This window comes from Arctopsyche grandis, chromosome 7 (genome assembly GCF_051622035.1).
Source record: "Arctopsyche grandis isolate Sample6627 chromosome 7, ASM5162203v2, whole genome shotgun sequence".
Classification (NCBI taxonomy): Eukaryota; Metazoa; Arthropoda; class Insecta; order Trichoptera; family Hydropsychidae; genus Arctopsyche; species Arctopsyche grandis.
In genome coordinates, this window is record NC_135361.1 from 5,693,161 (window position 1) to 5,711,486 (window position 18,326).

At 31.4% G+C, this 18,326-nt stretch overlaps 1 protein-coding gene across 2 annotated transcripts in view; it reads left to right on the top strand.

Moving 5' to 3' along the window:
* The window catches only part of LOC143913984 (lachesin-like), a 235,761-nt gene extending 219,531 nt beyond the window's left edge, over positions 1-16,230 (top strand). The window contains exons 7-10 of one of the 2 annotated variants that reach the window (XM_077434039.1): positions 7,637-7,830; positions 7,906-8,011; positions 12,217-12,358; positions 15,977-16,230. In XM_077434039.1, coding sequence (XP_077290165.1) covers positions 7,637-7,830; positions 7,906-8,011; positions 12,217-12,358; positions 15,977-16,007 — 473 coding nt within the window. In that variant the 3' untranslated portion in view covers positions 16,008-16,230. Of the gene's footprint in view, positions 1-7,636; positions 7,831-7,905; positions 8,012-12,216; positions 12,359-14,396; positions 14,610-15,976 lie in introns of those variants that run through there. The other variant, XM_077434038.1, reaches the window with a different exon arrangement.
* Positions 16,231-18,326: the final 2,096 nt, after the last annotated feature.

An 18,326-nucleotide genomic window follows, 5' to 3' on the forward strand; every position in this document is an offset into this window, starting at 1 on the left:
CAGTGAAATGTCAGATCTGACACATTTGGCCAAAAATCAATATATATCGTGTATTACATTACATGAAGCTAGACGCCAAATTTGAAATTTATATATACATATGAGAGTTAAAACTATAAATATTTAAATATTGGAGATGACGAGAACCCATAGAGCAAATTTTATAAAATATAGAGTGAATTATAGGCGTTTAAATAATTAAAATCTTATATAACCATATCAAGGCGAACAGGTTGGAAGACACGGTACGAACGCTTATTAAACGTCAGGAAGGTTTACGGGACCCGTTTTTAAAACGCGTTGTATACGATATTTTATCTCCAGCGTAATGGCAGACGATACATTAACGTATATTGATGACCAAAATGAGCAATATGGCAAAGTATGAAAACGATCGGATAAGAGATAAGAGATATAAAAATTACGGTGGTATGTAAAAATGGAGATAAGATTAAAAAAATCAATCAATAAAAGAATAAATAAAATCTTCAAATCCTATTCTTAGTTTCACATTAAATATACAGTGAGTATAATATTTGTGATTATCCAACATATACATAAATGTATCTATTATTAGTATTAAGTCACCTATTCACATACCGGTTGATTATCAAATAATAAAAAAAAAAACATTTAACACTTGTAATATTCACGAAATGTAATTTTGACAGTGTTTATAGAGACCTTGATTCACTTTTGAACCCATTCCCATTCGTCGTACGAATGAATTGTTTTATTCGTTTATCTTTTTCATGGCTAGTTACCCGCTTTCAGGCAAATAAATCGCTTTTTAAAACGTCTCGAAAAAATAAATATCATCCGAAATTTGATACATCCGAGTACGGCGCGTATTTTATACTCATTATACAAAACACAACCGTCATCTGATAAATACTATCCAACGTTTCTTTCCACATTTGTATAGAAACGAGCGCAATATCCCGAACCACTCGCTCTATATCGGTTTGTTCTCGGTTGCGCGCCCGCATACATCTATCTGATGGTAAGTACAAAAGAAAGACGAGAAATATATCTTATTCAGCGACTCGGGAATTATGTAACAGAGAAAAAATAGCCCGAATACTTACGTACGAACATATAACGGGTGATCCAACGGTTGTTTTCGATGTTTTTCCTAAATAAAACACATTTTACGAATGAATATCAGAAATATTTACTACTAACCAGCAGCTTGGACTGGTCGTTGGCATATTATAATAATTATTAGTGAATAGCCCGATGAAATATCATCGCATGGGTATAAAATTATAATATACTCGTATAAAACTAAAAAAAAAAATCCGGAACTGGAACCGTTATTTTCGTAGACTCTCATAGATAGTTTTCAATTCTTTATTTTTAATAATTTTCAATTCTTTAAGTTAACGTTTACAAAATGTTAATTAAAGTTAACAAAATGTAATATTTTCCGATTATAGACAAACGGTCATTGACCTCGTAACGTTGAATATTATTATTACACATAACAAATTGTGCATATACATATGATGTGTATGAATATTATTATTACACATAACAAATTGTGCATACACATAACATGCATATACATATGATGTGTATTTACAACACGTATTCTGGGCGAGGATATGGCGTGCGGCGCGGGCTCGTGAGAACATTGCGTTTGGATCGGAGGGTCTGAGGTTCGATTCCCAGCGCCCGCGGTGAATGAAATCAATTTTTTTCTCGAATATCGTCAAAATATAAATAATTTAAATTAAATTTAAATTTAAATTTAATTAAAAATAAATATATAAAAAAATGGTTTAAAATTACGTATTTTTATATGGTGAGAAGGAATATTTCAATTAATGTTTAAAAAAAAAGGCGAAATGAAGAATTGGATTTGGGGTGATGATGTTCGTGACCATTAGCTCAATTTAGACCTATATTCAGGCTATTTGAGATGAGTGGTTCGAGTCGTTGCAAAGTCGACTCGACGAATGAATTTATCGATTTTTATCGATTCGTTCATTATGTTCGGCGAGCGTAAGGACACACACACACACACACACACACACACACACAGATTACCGTCTTTATATATATATGATGATGTGCGTGGTAGACATCATCATTTGATGGTTGTACCTCCTGCTCGTACAGTTCTTTTTCGAATGGCTCCTATTCCAAGAGCTATTCGACTTCCTTATGAAATCATTGCTGCTGAATGTGAATGTGATATTTTCCACCTTAGTGAGAGATATTATTCTAACCTACATATTTGTCTGGTAGTCTGCGCTCATCATTGCTTTCATGATTGATTGTGATTTATGAGTGGAATTTTGATTTACTCTCTTCCATTTGGGCCTCACAGAGATGTTTTGTATTTGCAGTTGGTTGTTATTTATTGGAACTGGCTGTAGGTGCAAGACATTCCTTATGTTATATTTTATGTTTGATATTTTTACGTTATCTGCTAATATTAATTGCTATTGTTTTTTTATGATTATGTATAAATGTTCATATTTATTTTTCTTTCTCTTCTTTCTTTTATAAGATATTCCCTTCTTTGTTGTTTTTTTTATAATTTGTTATTATTATCCGCTCTTATATAGCTTATTATTTTTATGATTGTTTTAAAAGTGTTGTTTGTGTATATATGTATGTATATGTTTTATTTTTGTCATGTCTAATTTCTTTAGTTATTATTTTATTTATTTTCTGTTATATTTTTGACCACTCTGGTGCATTAAGAATAGCTACAATGGTCCAAACTTTAAATAAATAAATTATGCTTTTGAGCGGAGTGCTCACGGTTCGATTCCCAATAGTAGCTGTTAGCCAGACCTTGGTTTGTTACTCCAGGTTGATCGTTTCCTTTCAGAGTTTGGCAATTTTTCTTATATTCATTGAAACAGTTCTTGTAAATCTCCTTTCTCCCTTTTGCAAATCTCAAGTTATTCATCGTCTTGAGATTTGCCTATTTCTATAATAAAATGCTGCAAAAATTTCTCCATAGATGTGACTGTGGATGATGTTTGTATGAATTTGCATTGTATAAAATACTTGTATTAATTGTATTACTGTATTGTATCTGTATTAGTACACTGGTCACATTGGAGTGATCTATAAAGACGAGTGTACACGTTAGATGGAAAAAGAGTTCGAGTCCCACTAGAGTCCCGCTGCTGACCATATCTTGGTTTGTGACTCCAGGTAGATCGTTTTCGGACGTTTTCCATTGAATAGGCTCCTGTAAAATTGGCATCTCCTTTTCTATCTCTCAAGTTATTCAGCGTTTTGAGGTTCGCCAATTTGACAATAAAAATGCTGCGAAAACTTCTCCATAGATGTCACTGGATGTTTCTATGAGTTCGCATTTGTATAAATGCTTATGTTTATTGATTTTATTGTGTTTGTATACTATAAAATCAACCCTTTGGAGCGATCTGTAAAGGCGAGTGTACATGTTCGATTAAAATAATATGAAAATACCTATATGTTATAGTTGAAGTGCATCTGCCAGTTGTTATATATTTTGACTAATTAGAATATATTCCGTCTAACCCACGTTAGTTGATTCGTATGGCGAATTTGAATTTGATCATATCGAATTTGCTAATTTATAAAATAATGATTTAAAAACATGTAGGGGTGTATGTATGTATGTATAGATGAAAGTTTGATTTATGAAAATTACAGACAGAATCTAATATCGTTTATGGACAATTATCTGAACTGACCTTAAGTAAATTCATTAATAATTTTTACAATCTGAATTGAATGAATCGACTCTGATTTCAACAATCTCATATATTCAAATCTGATTATTTGATTATTAGAGGTTCAATGATCGCATAATTTTCAGAAACTCCAGATTGATTAATCTTCAAGATTATGTGATTTAACTCTTTTGCACATACTTACTTTGGGGTTGTTTTGAAAGTAAATGTTATACCGTTAATATATAAACACTTCAACACGCAAAGAACGCACGATCTTTCTATTGACTAATTTTTATTTTGAAATGTTGTCAACAATTTGATTGCCAATAAATATAAATATACATTGTAAGAATAATTAATGTTACCGTATCTATAAATCATGCAATCACCAAAATTCGAGGGAAGTAATGCGATAATTTGACAAGTCGTATGTGAGATGACGCCATTTTGTTTAAGCAATAGCTGATTTACATCCAATTCCTTCAATTTCGGCCGTAAAACTTATCAAACAAGTAATATGATAGCTTTGAGATGAATTTAAATAAACAAAGCTTTCAATTGTGGTGATCCAACGTATGATATTGTGTACGTATAATTGACATACATCTATATAATTGCAACGATAATACGATCATCAACAGTGATTGTTTTATGACTTGTATGATATATAGCGTCATTTTGTTTTAAACTAGAGCTAATTTACATCCAGTTCATTCAATTTATCAAAAAAAAGCTTAATGATTGCACTAAAATCAATTCAGATAAATGAAGCTTGCAAACGTGGTGACTCTACGAAGGATATTGTCTAATATATTATTGTAAATTGAACTGTCAGATATAATAAAGATCTCCAGTGTTCTTTTATAATTTTGTTTGTATTTTATTTAATAAAAAAGATCACCCGTTATATAATTCGTATGTATAGGTATATTGTATGGAACACGAAGATCGGTGTACGTTTCATATTCGGCGCTTTCGTTGTATCGGCGCGCACTAGCCAATCTTTTCTCGTTTATTTATATCATCTCCGTGACGGACGAGGATCAATCATGGATGTTATAATGGACATGATTTATAATCCACTTCTTTGCCATTCGCCACTCCACTGTGTACCTAGTGGTGCCCTCCCCTGTTTTCGATCTCCCTCTCTTCCCACATTCGAGCAACTGGGTCAAACTTGCCAAACGCGGATGAAGATTTATCGAGAGCTCCGATAAATTGGCGACTATGTAAAATTGTCTCATTATGGACCGAAATCTTCGCTAGAATTAATTGTGCAACATTCCAAGTGCTGCTCTCACTCTTGATTTGATGCATTTCTGAGATTTTCGACCGGTTGTTACAGCTTGGAAATGATTACGAACCGAATAAAAGGGTTGAAACGAGTCCCCTTCTCTTATATTTTAATACCATCTTATATAGTTTAATTAATTCCCAATTTAATTTCAAATATATTCACATGCATAATACTATATTATATTTTAAATATTTGATTCATTTTAATATATATTCTTATATTAAAATATATACAAATATCATAGATGCGTTATTATGTTGGAATCTTTTCGTAAATAAAATATTATATTTAACTACAATTAGTATCACAACAATGATATTTTTTTTATATTTCTAGTAACTAGATACATATATAAGTGTTTATTTACATAGAAAAATCGTTCTTATAAAATATATTGATACAAAAAAATGTCAATAATAAAGAATGTAGAAGAATATGTTGAATTTAATAAAAATATAATAAGAACTCGTAATGTGTTCTTTTTTACATACCTCTTATACAGTTCTCATGGTTTTCGTGTTAGTGGTAATTTTTTATATCTCTTATCTCTTATCCGATCGTTTTCATACTTTGCCATATTGCTCATTTTGGTCATCAATATACGTTAATGTATCGTCTGCCATTACGTTGGAGTTAAAATATAGTATACAATGCGTATCAAATATCCACAATTTTGGGTACGCTGACGTTTTGATCTTCTAGCAAGCTACCATAACCTATCTTTCAACCTGTTCGCCTTGATATGGTCATATAAGATTTTAATTGTTTAAACGCCTATAATTCACTCTATATTTTATAAAATTTGCTCTATAGGTTCTCGTTATCTCTAATAAATAAATATTTATAGTTTTAACTCTCATATGTACATATAAATTTCAAATTTGGCGTGTAGCTTCTTGTAAGGTTATACACGATATATATTGATTTTTGGCCAAATATGTCAGATCTGACATTTAACTGCTAAAAGTACTTCTCGTCAATGAGCGTTAACTGCGAGATAAGTATTCAATAAGAAGTTATGTTGTACCTAATTGTTAATATGATTTACAATAAGTTTTCCACCAACTAAAAATCAAGGCCACATTTTTTATAGTGTGGTTCCAGCATTGATGGGTATACATAACTCATAACCTCAAATTTCATTGTTTATTCCTCCAAAACAAACTTTCTAACCAATACAAGCTTAATATATGTACACAGATCAAACAGTGATAGTTTTTTTTTAGTTATCAGCTGATTTATTACTTATTAAGCTTAGCCGCTTACAAATGCTATCGATTGAACTGTATATGAATTGTATTTACGTTTAAAAAATAGAAATAATTAATATACTTTCGACTTTATTCAAACGTGATATTACATATTATAAGGTTTGGTATCAATAATGCAAAAATACAAATGGATGCTAACTATATTTTATCCTGAGAGTTTTAAACTGGATTTAAATCTAGTGCAATGAATTGTCTTGAAAACAAATGGAGCACATATTTTCTTCCTTCAAATAAAGTATCCATAAATGAACTTAATATAGATACCTACATACATCTGTATATATTATATTATATATAAAATATTTACAATCATTGGTCACCAATACAATTCCAATGTTCACATATATCTATTATACGAGCTAATCTTGCTAATATGTCAATTTTTTCTTGAAAAAATCCTAAGGATTTTTCAAAACTTTTCATTTACCCTATTTCTGGCCTAATATTTCAAATGGAATGGGTCTCAATCGTGAAAAAACTCATTTTGTTGGTAAAAATATCCTTTGTAACTGATGGTTGACATAAAGTAAGTCACTTTATGTCTTACAAGTCATATATTATTCACTGTATAATATACAAGTCACTGTTTTATGGCTGCAAAAATCGATCGTAGGACAGAAGGACAAACATTATATACATATGTTACAAATAAACCATCCTCTCTCTAATTGCCTCTTTACCAAGTTTTATAATGTTTTTTTGATATATTCAAAATCTGCCCAATACATTTTTTTTAAATATGCTTTCGCGGTGAAAATACTGTAGAACACTTTATAAAATCAAAAAATGTTGACGGAAACAAGGTTTTTATGTCAGTTCTTTAATTTGAGTACATTTTTTACTTAAAAAATTATATTAAGGTAATTATTCTAATTAATGTAAGTGTTCTTATCAAAAATGTCAGTGGATTTAATTTATGCCGAGCAGGTACAATGTGGTTAAGTTTTACATATCAAATCGAGAGAAACGGGGTAATCCGTTAACGTCTACGCAAAATAAATAAATGGCGACTCTTTTTTGACACGATTCGCGATAAAATGGCTAAAAGTGTTTTCGAAAATAACATTTTATCTCTCGCCGTTTTAATTGCTCAGATAAAACTTTATCGTTCATTCGGAAAACGAGAAAGTTAAGGCGCGACGCGAGAACTTTATTTATTTTCGCGCGCTTTAGTTCCAAGATTTTTGCTACACAGTATGTAAATTTATACAAGAGTGCTTTCACAATTCAACGACAGTATTGTCTAACCACAATTTGAAAAACATCGTACCTAGTGATAACTGTCCAACTTGTACAACTGTTCGAACTGTACATCCACTTTCTATTATTCTATTCCGCATTGTTAAGTGTTGCTAAAATCTACTTTCTTCTTGATTTTTCAGTACCAAAAATTGAAATCGTCGGTGAAGCTGAATTGTACGTAAAAGCCGGAAGCACTGTGAGCCTGCGATGTGTAATCAGCCGTTCTTTGGAAGAGCCTGCTTATATCTTCTGGTACAGAGACAGCGAAAGGGTCTTGAACTATGACAAAACCCTTATAGACATACGCATGGAACGCATAGGAGCCGATACTACAGTAATCATAAACATTATTTACAATTTTATTAGATGAATTGCTTATGAATTGGATATTAATCAGACTATGATTTAGGTCGGAACACTGATCATCTACAACTCGAGAAGGGAAGACTCCGGAAATTACTCATGCAGTCCATCGAATCTCGACTCGGCTAGTGTGATGCTGCACGTGCTAAACGGTAAGATTATTCAAAATTTATATTACAATTAACTGTATTTAATTTAATTTTAAAACCCACGAGTACGCTTATCTTTTCTACTTCTTATAATTAAACATCTCTCTAATTTAATTAATTCCAAGTAGCTTAAAATATATATATTATTTATGTAGCTTAAGACCGTACAAAGAAAATTTGTATGATATACATATGTAGGAATTGGCATTTAATTCGTTAAGCTCTACTCCAGTCATTAAGCTTCTTAACTACATTTCATGTTATATTATATTTTATTAAAATTCAGATTTGTTTTGCCAACTGAATTAATGTACTTAACACCTAATGATAAATCTTCAAAATGGCTTTTAAATTTGCGAGATTATGTAATATTTCATTTTACTTCCCTCTTATACAGTTCACATGGTTTTCGTGTTAGTGGTCATTTTTTATATATCTTCTCTTATCCGATCGTTTTCATACTTTGCCATATTGCTCATTTTGGTCATCAATATACGTTAATGTATCGTCTGCCATTACGTTGGAGATAAAATATCGTATACAATGCGTATCAAATATCCAGAATCTCGGGTACGGTGACGTCTATGACGGTACCACAAGCTACCATAATCTATCTTCAACCTTGATATGGCGATATCAGATTTAAATTGTTTAAAGGCCTATAATTCAGTCTATATTTTATAACATTTGCTCTATAGGTTCTCGTTATCTCTAATATTTATTCTTCTCTCGACTATTAGAAAACACACTTTTATAATGCAAATACTGAATGCTGTTTAATTTCAATTAAAAAAAATAATATATACATATATATATATATATATATATATATATATATATATATATATATATATATATATATATATATATATATATATATATATATATATATATATATATACATATACATATACATGAACCTATGTATACATACTAATTATAGGATTTGTTCCCAAACATGTAGAAATATCAAACTAAAAATAGAATACCTGTATTTACTTGGTCAATTATAATAATAAATTTTTAGCTACCATTATTAATGGTCAGTAACTTTATAGATACATATTACAGTAATGATAACATATTGATCCTTTTTTTTCTTAATAATTCGTATGTACATACATATGTACATATGTATGTATGAACCATTATATTTGAAAGTGACAAAGTCCACTTTTCTTTATTTCGAAAAAAACTTAGCAAAACATTAAATATTATGTTTCACGTTTAACAAAATACTAGTGGCCTGTTATACGTTTATTCTGCTTTTCCGAGATTCTGGACACATCGAATTACAAGAAGTAATAACAATTTGTGAACAAAAACAGTGTTTTTTGAACTGCAAATTGGACTTTTGCCACTTTCAAATATAACGGTTCATACATACATACATATATCCCATATATATTTTACCACTATTCAATTTTTTTAAAAGAAATAAAAAAATATACAATTTAGTCAATACTTCAATAAAATTTTCATTTTATTTTGAAAGTTGGATCTTAATTTGATATACGAAGTTCTACTGTAATAATTCGAATAATTAAATTATTTTTTCATAGAACATACATTTTGAAAAATTCAAATAAATTATTTAATAAACAAATTGACAACTTTACTAACCAGATTAGTATATAAATACATATGTACACAGTTATTAACCGTTTAATTTTATAGCTGATCAACTATCAACTTTATATTTAACCACAAAATCAAATCGATTAAAACAAAGGGAGTGATCCAGTAGTTACAAACTCTGCTTAGAATTTTACAATATACAAGATTCGAAAAGGAATTTGAAAATAAAGGAATTTTAAATAAAATTTAAATCATTGGCGATCTTTCTTTCGGCGGAAAGCCTCTGAAAACATATAGTATAAAATATAAAGAAATCTTACACATCATATCAGTTGATAAAAAATTTCATAAAAACGAAACAGCAACCCTCAAAAATAGATTACTCTTAAAAAGGTGCACAAAAACAAAACCAAAATCAGTATTCAGAGCTTGTCGGTTCCGCTGAATGCACATCGAACGCATAACGCAATTTCATAAATTTCCAGCTCGAATGTAAAATTTGCAATGGCGTAATTTAAACGGGACCGGGATTTATCCCTACACAATGGTGGGGGCTGTTTCCAAGTAATCGTGAATTAAAAACAGATAAAACGGAATTTATTGGCGCTACGGGTTCCGGACGCATCCACTGTTCGGATTAATGCGTGCCCGTTTATTTATTTATTCGATAGATGTATATATTTATATACTAATATATTCGGTGCCGAAATGTACGACCGACCGAGTTGTTTGTTTGTGTGCACCGGATTGTTGTATGGGATTTTCACGCGAATTTTCCGCTGCACCCGGCTTTGGAAAAACCGGAATGAAAAGCGGTCTAATAAATAGACTGCGAACTCCACTTGGACGCCGCAATCAAATGCACACAGAACTGGTCCAACGTTTTCCGGTTATATGTTACGTATTATATTATACAATACAACAACTAGGATGACACTTACATTATAAACTAAAATTTATTTATGGGTTTGGTGCATCCGCTCTAAAATCGCCAGATTAACAGAACGGCAGCTTTAAACATAATTCTCGTTTTCTCGAATGATAGATTGCACATCAGATGACGGGTAACCTTTCGATGTGCACAGATGCAATTATTAAAATTGAGTTGGATCTTTCTGACGAGTTTAATAAGGCAAGATTCGGAACTTATCGAATCTTGCCTTATTAAACTCGCCTGAAAGATCCAACTCAATTTTAATAATTACCATTTTAATAATTGCATCTGTGCACATCGAAAGATTACTTATCATCTGATGTGCAATCTATCATTCAAGACGAAAATTGCATTTAAAGCAGCCGTCCGTTAATCTGTCGTTCAATTTGTCTGGCGATTTTAGAGCGGATGCATCGCATACTTTATTTATGTATATGTTACAAAAATGTGTAACGAAACTTTGAAATGTATTGTATTTGTAATGATATTGCGGCGTGAACGTGTAGAGAGGTTTCCGAGATCAGAGTGAAAGACATGGACAGTAGTAGTAGAGGTATTTTTGTTCAGTCGTCTAAAATTATCGAACTAGCGGAAGCAATTGAAATCTTTATCGATGGCCAAACCTCGCAAAATAGCAAAGTTTCAAAGCAATCGGAAGAATGTAGGAAGTTTGCCAGACCGATTGGCAAAGTGAAACTAAGTAATTTTTTTTTTAAAAACAAGCCTCTTCTAAGTTTTGATTATAAAATTAAGACAATATATAAAAAAAATATATATATGAGAAAAAGAGAGCCTACAATGCAAATGTTATAAGATGTAGTGTGAAAATGAAAAAGTTATAGGCTTTTAAACAATTAAAATCTAACAAAGCGCAAGGGTGGCAGAGAGGCAGATAAATACGGCAACTTACCATTAAACGTCAAGAAGATCGAAATTGTAGCATTTTTTAAACGTATCTATTACGATTATTTTTTACCATCGTACTGGCGGATTTGATTTACACATATATTGACGTCCAAACCGAGCAAAATGGCAAAGTTTTTAAACGATCGGAAGACTGTTGATATCAAACGCAAATTTTGTCAGACGAAAAAGGGAAAGAAAATAACAGGCTTGTAATAAAATAGCGATACCATGACCTAACAAAATCACTTCCGCAAAAAATCCTTAGCTATGACGTATTTTATTTTTACATAGATATATATCAGGAAGGCTTGACAGGAAGTCCCCAATGCGCCTTCCTGGACAATTAATTACAAACAATACAGCATTTTACTATTGCATAAATCACTGTATTTCCAGAACAATTAACTAATTAATTAATTACAGAATTAATCCATTGAGACGTCTTTGGATTTAGATTTTGTACATAATTTTTACAAATTATACACACAATAAATACAGAAGATTTGTGACAAATGATTTTTTGCCAATTTTGAGGAACCGTTTCAACAATAATCGGATAAAATTGGGAAACAATGATAAGAAACGATCGATTTGGAGTCTCAAATACCCTCAAATCTAACTTAACATCCAAACAAACAAATTCCGCTTGCATTTATGGTATATATTAAACTTAAATTTCATCAAATTTGATTCCTTCAAAGCCTTGTATGCAAATTCAACTACCAAATACGTACGAGAGGTAAATCGTGAATCGAGTACACCTTGAATATTACATTTGTGTAATTTACAGGTGAGCAACCAGCCGCAATGCAACATGGAAACAGTGGTGCTCGAACACGGCCCGCGGACTGGAGGTGGGTCAGTCTACCACTGGCCCTTTTGGCCGCTCGCAAACCAAAACTTCTACTCCTGGCCGCAGCTCTACTCATACTGTAAGCATAAATTCATTATCACATTCCAATTAGCAAATTTGCATACATGTATAATTTAATATTATATAATACACTAGTAACCAGGTGCACACATTCGTGCACTTGATAAAAAGTGAACACCTGTACGAACAATCAGCGTTATGTAATTACAATTACATATATATTATAGTAAACCTGGAGACAACGGATCGCCTTATATAATACATGCTTTTTATTAGCTTAACACTATGACGGCCGCTGACACATATTTGTACCGTGTTGGGTGCACAACGCTTACTGGCCGCAGACACAATATGATTCACGACTGCGTGAATTGTTTCAGTCCGCCGATATATTTTTATATCACGTTTTCGACATATTTTTGTGGCCGATGATACAATTTTGTATCACGTTATTTATTTTATTGTCACAAATCAATACACACTCGCCATTACAGATTTGCTCCAATGCGACGGGTGTACGTTAATGAAATACATAAACAATCAGAAATCAGAAATACAGTCATACATACATATACAATCAGAATATATAGAATATAACAATTAGATTTTTTAATACCAATTTTCAGGAACCGTTTCAGCAATGATCAGATAAAATTGGCAAACTCTCATAGAGAAACGATCGATTTGGAGTCACAAAACCCCCAAATCTAACCAGCAGTGGCGAGGACACGAACCTATGACCTCAGTGATGCTAAATATATACGCTATCACTAAGCCAAACTGCTGGCTAATATATATATGATTCACGACTGCGCGAACTGTTTCAGTCCATTGATATATGTATGTATGTTTGTCATAAACGAAACTGTTTCAGTCCACTGATATATTTTTGTATCACGTTTTTGTCAATCGTTTGTGGCCGATGATAAAATTTTGTATCACGTTTCGTTTATGACAAACATATACCAGCGAAGTGAAACAGTTCACGCAGTCGTGAATCATATATGTATTAGCGGCCAGTATGCGTTGTGCACTTAACATGATACAAATATGAGTCAGCGGCCGTCATAGTGTTAATGAGCGATATCTAAGTAGATTTCGGAACCCCGACTTCTTCGCTCGGTCAATAAGCGCCCCGAAATTATAGTTAATAGTCAAGTAGTACCAAAGGTTGAATTTTGCTCAGAACCAAGTACTTCCAATTTCGGTATTACCGGTATTAGAATCCGTAGTTTCATCAGACATCATTATTCTAATTTCAATTCCTGATAGTACATATGTATATTTCAGTATTACCGATAGTTAATAGTCAAGTAGTACCAAAGGTTGAATTTTGCTCAGAAACTAGTACTTCCAAATTTGAATCAAAATTGTATCATCGGCCACAAACGATTAACGAAAACGGGATATAAAAATATCACGATATATGTTTGTTATAAACGAAACGTGATACAAAATTTTATCATCGGCCTCAAACGATTGACAAAAACGTGATACAAAAATATATCAGTGGACTGAAACAGTTCGCGCAGTCGTGAATCATATATGTGTCAGCAGCCAGTAAGCGTTGTGCACCCAAATATGAGTCAGCGGCCGTCATAGTGTTAACAAACATTGAAATCAATTCAATATTATCTCATAAAAATATTATATAACCTTTTTTTTAGTTTTAAATATATATTATAAATTTATATTTCAATCCATCCGTTGAACATTAATGACACTGCACATTAATTCAGCAAACATTACATTTTACAATCCAGACATAACTGAACGGGTGATCACACTCGTTGAGGGATGTTTCATAACTGAAGGGGTGGTCCATATGCTCTAGGTTTATTATTCATATATACATATGTACATTGCGAAGATAATTTCGCGGAATGTATACGTAATGTTTATTTATTTTTGCCAGCCATTAGTGGCTTGTTTGTACAAGGTCGTGCGGAAAGAAGTTCGCGTAGGCTTTTCCAACTCCCCACGCCCACGCTCTGCCCCGCTTTTCCGAATGATTGTTTTCCGGAAAAAGTGGTTGGCAACGGCTCTGGTGCTCATCAATCTTGGGCGCGTAATTAATTACTTGTTGAATTTCACAGGATCGCCTGTCACGAGAGCGACGACGGCAAGTAGGAGGAAGGAAATCGCGGCTCAGCACGGCCCTGTAAATAATGTCCACTACTATAAGTCAATGATTTGTAATAAATAAATAAATTCAAAAAAATGAATTATCAATAATTGCTATCATAATGAATTTATCATTAAAAAAACTTCAATAGGGGCAATTTTTGCGTAGTTAAATAAACATTTCCAAAAAAAAAAAAAATAGCATACGTATGAATCTACTACGACATCATGTTATATAATGTAATGTTTCGATGAGTACGATTAAGTGTAATTTGAACGATTGAATATTTTATAGTTTAATTGTGATATATTATTATAAATAATTCAATTTTCGTATGTGAAAAAAAAACAAATTTTATAATAAACATATATACATATTACTTATATAAAAAATATTAATAGCAAAAAAAATTATATAATAAAATTTAATTTTGTTAGTTTCAACGATGTTTATTTTGAAAAGTTATATTTTTTGCGTTGTTACGAAAACGAAGTCGTTTGCAGAATAAATGACCGTCAAAGCGAGATGAAGATTTGACCTGTCGTTTTTCTCGACCATTAATTTCGAATTGTATAAATTTTTCGACGTAATGTGTACTTTTACGACATCATATAAAATTTAGAAATCCATTTTCATAATTGAAATTTATTCATTTGAAACTATGTCAGTTTAATATACTTTTTGTAATAAAAAAGTGACGACTTTGCAAATCCACTTAATCTTATTTTATTTTTACATGTCAGTTTATTTTATTAATTTTAAACGTTTGGGAGCCATTTTGAATTACTTTAAAGGCCTAAGTGGGATCCATATTCACCAAAAAATAATTAATGAATAGGTAATTATCATAATGACTAAGCGTAAATTTAGTATTTCATCTACAAACCATACAGCAATGAGCATAAACGAATATTAATTAATAATAAATAAAAAAAATATATGAAAAGAAACAAATAAATATAAATAATAAAACCAATAAGTGCTTCCAGTACAAACAGTGTAATGTAAAATGTACACTTATCATGTGAAAACAAGAATAATTAGGGTACTTTTAATAAGTTTAAGATGTATTGCTAAGTACCTACTTAGTTGAGAGTATGTTTAATTTAATGAAAATCATAATATGATGATAAAAGGCCAACATTTCTATTTAAATTTTTCATTGTTTTGAATAAGTTGTTTAAATTAGTTAAATCATACGAATTCAATTATTCAATACCTTACTTATATTTTATTTTTTCGTCTGTGATTAAATGGCGTATATTTTGTACATAGGTAAAAATTAAAACAAAAAATCAAAAAAGTAATCGTTATTATGTTGTAAAAGTTCATCGATTATTTTTATGTATGTACATATTGAAAAATCCATTAAAAAATTATACATATTGATATCAACGATATATATTGTTGTTACTAAAGTGAATGAATGATGGTTAATGACATATTTCGATTATGTAGTGCGTCAATGAAATAAATATATTTAAAATATACATAAATTATGCTACATTTTTGTACTTAGTACTTTCATCGCGGTGAAAACTTTCCTTTCAGAAAGCTAAAGAGACGACTAAGCATTGGATAAGAATGGTCAAAAGTGAGTGTCATTTTGTATATACATTACCTACATTTAATAAAAAAAAATCATCGTATTCTTATATAATAATAATGGTACTAAAAAAAATTGCTTCAAAATATCTCAATCCTATGTCATTGCATACTTACTTATCCAAATAAAATTAAACAAAAAAGAATATGTATAACTAATTCATAAGTGTACAAAGTTGTAAATAAAATGTTAAACATTGAACACTCTATTTATTTACGAAACCTTAATTTTGCATCCCCAACTATGTCTACTAAGTATCCCAACTAAATTGAGCCTATTCGACAAATTTCGATCCCACGAGTCCAATTAAACACAAGAACGCCCTATGTGCAATATTTAAACGATGACTCGGTATCCTCCAGCTTTCCCTGGCAAACCCTGTATATATGTATGTGTATATACTGGAAGAAAAACTCCACCGTTCCATCCTCAAATTGCCTGAACCCAATTAATATCGTAATTATGACGAAACTATGTAAATGGCGTGAAGTAGTGGGCTAATTTAGACCCGTGCAATCCTGCTCATGGCACATACATAAACACACTATACACACGTACACATTGTACGAACAAGCCTTTTCAATAAGCCACTGGAAGTTTACCGCCACGATGACGTGAACGTGGCGTTTGAGTGACATCACCACGCCCTGGAAACCGGATCGTGAGAGAGGACGCGTCTCCTGTGTGCGAAACGACTATATATCATATGTAGCATGTATGGGAACCGTCACGTTTCGAGTTGAACATGTTTGTTACGTTGTCCATTATGACAATTTTTCAATAAATAATGTAACCGCAAATCGAATCCGATTCAGAAGCACACACGTCTATCGAAAGACAGCGTTCGCGAATAATACGTTCAAGCTTGTGACGCTGTCGCACACTTGAACGTGTCATGATTTCGAAACAAGAATAACCAGGACACGTTACAGGTGTATTCAGAGAGGTTTGGATCGAATAAAAATTATGACTTAAGAAGGAGATACATACACAATCAACCCTCTTGTAATTTATTTATGTATTTAAATTTGTTGCACATGCAGAATAAAATAGAAAAGAAAGCAGTACAGTGAGAAAAAAACTCAAGTAAAAAAAAACTGTAGTAAAAAAATAAATGTATTTAATAAAACTGTAGTAATAAAATAATCTACTAAAATATAAATAAAATAAAAAGGCAATTTAAACAATATTTCAACAGCAAATTAACAAATATGTGGGATTTCATGATTAATATTTCAATCAAAGAGTTTTCAATGATTGGGGTTTTAATCAAAATTATTATCCCGGCTTAAACTAATGTAATTAAATATATTACTAAGAGGTTTGGGCCGCATGTGATGATATATGTACGTATGTGATGATTTTTTTTACTTGAGTTTTTTTTTAATTTTATAATTTTATATATCTTAATATTATATACAAAACTAAAAGGTTAGTATTTAAAAAAGTTTTTTTTACCAGGGTTTTTATTTTAAAATATTTAGTTTACTAGTTATATGTATAACCGGAGTAGAACTTTTAAATCAGCTGATAACTAATAACTAAAAATAAAACTATCACTGTTTGATCTGTGTACATATATTAAGCCTGTATTGGTTAGAAAGTTTGGCGTTATAGGCGTTTAAATAATTAAAATTTGACAGCGAGATGGCAGGGCGAAAAGTAATGAAACTACCGATGTGAATGATGAATGTGACAGATAAACGTCACCGTGTAATACGATGCAATATTTTCAAACGTGTCTAATACGATATTTTTTCACCATCGTAACTGCGGAAGATACCTTAACTTATATTGATGACTAAAATTAGCAATATGGCAAAATATGAAAACGATCGGATAAGAGATAAGGGATATAAATAAAAAATGACCGCTTACACGAAAACCATGTGAAACGAATAAGAGGTTAGTAAAAAAAGCCCAGCGCTGCAAACGATTGCAAACCAAGCGCCCGCATGCTCATTTCATACTTTTGTCTCGGATTTTTCCATTTTAAACTTGCCAGAAAGATCCAACTCAATTTTAAGAATTGCCAATCATCAATGTACATCGAAATGTCATCTGCGCAACCCCATGAAGATCTCGTTTTTCATACATGCTGAAATTCAAATAGTTAAAATTCAATCGAAATGAGCATGCAACCGGGTGGTTTGCAATCATTTGCAGCAAACCCAAAAAAAAAAATTCAGTCCGATTCAGTTAGTGGTTTGGGAGATAATTGAATTCAAAAACTTAAAAAAAGAGGACACCTATAAGGCGAGGTACCATTTCCAGCAACTTAAAAATTAAAAAAAA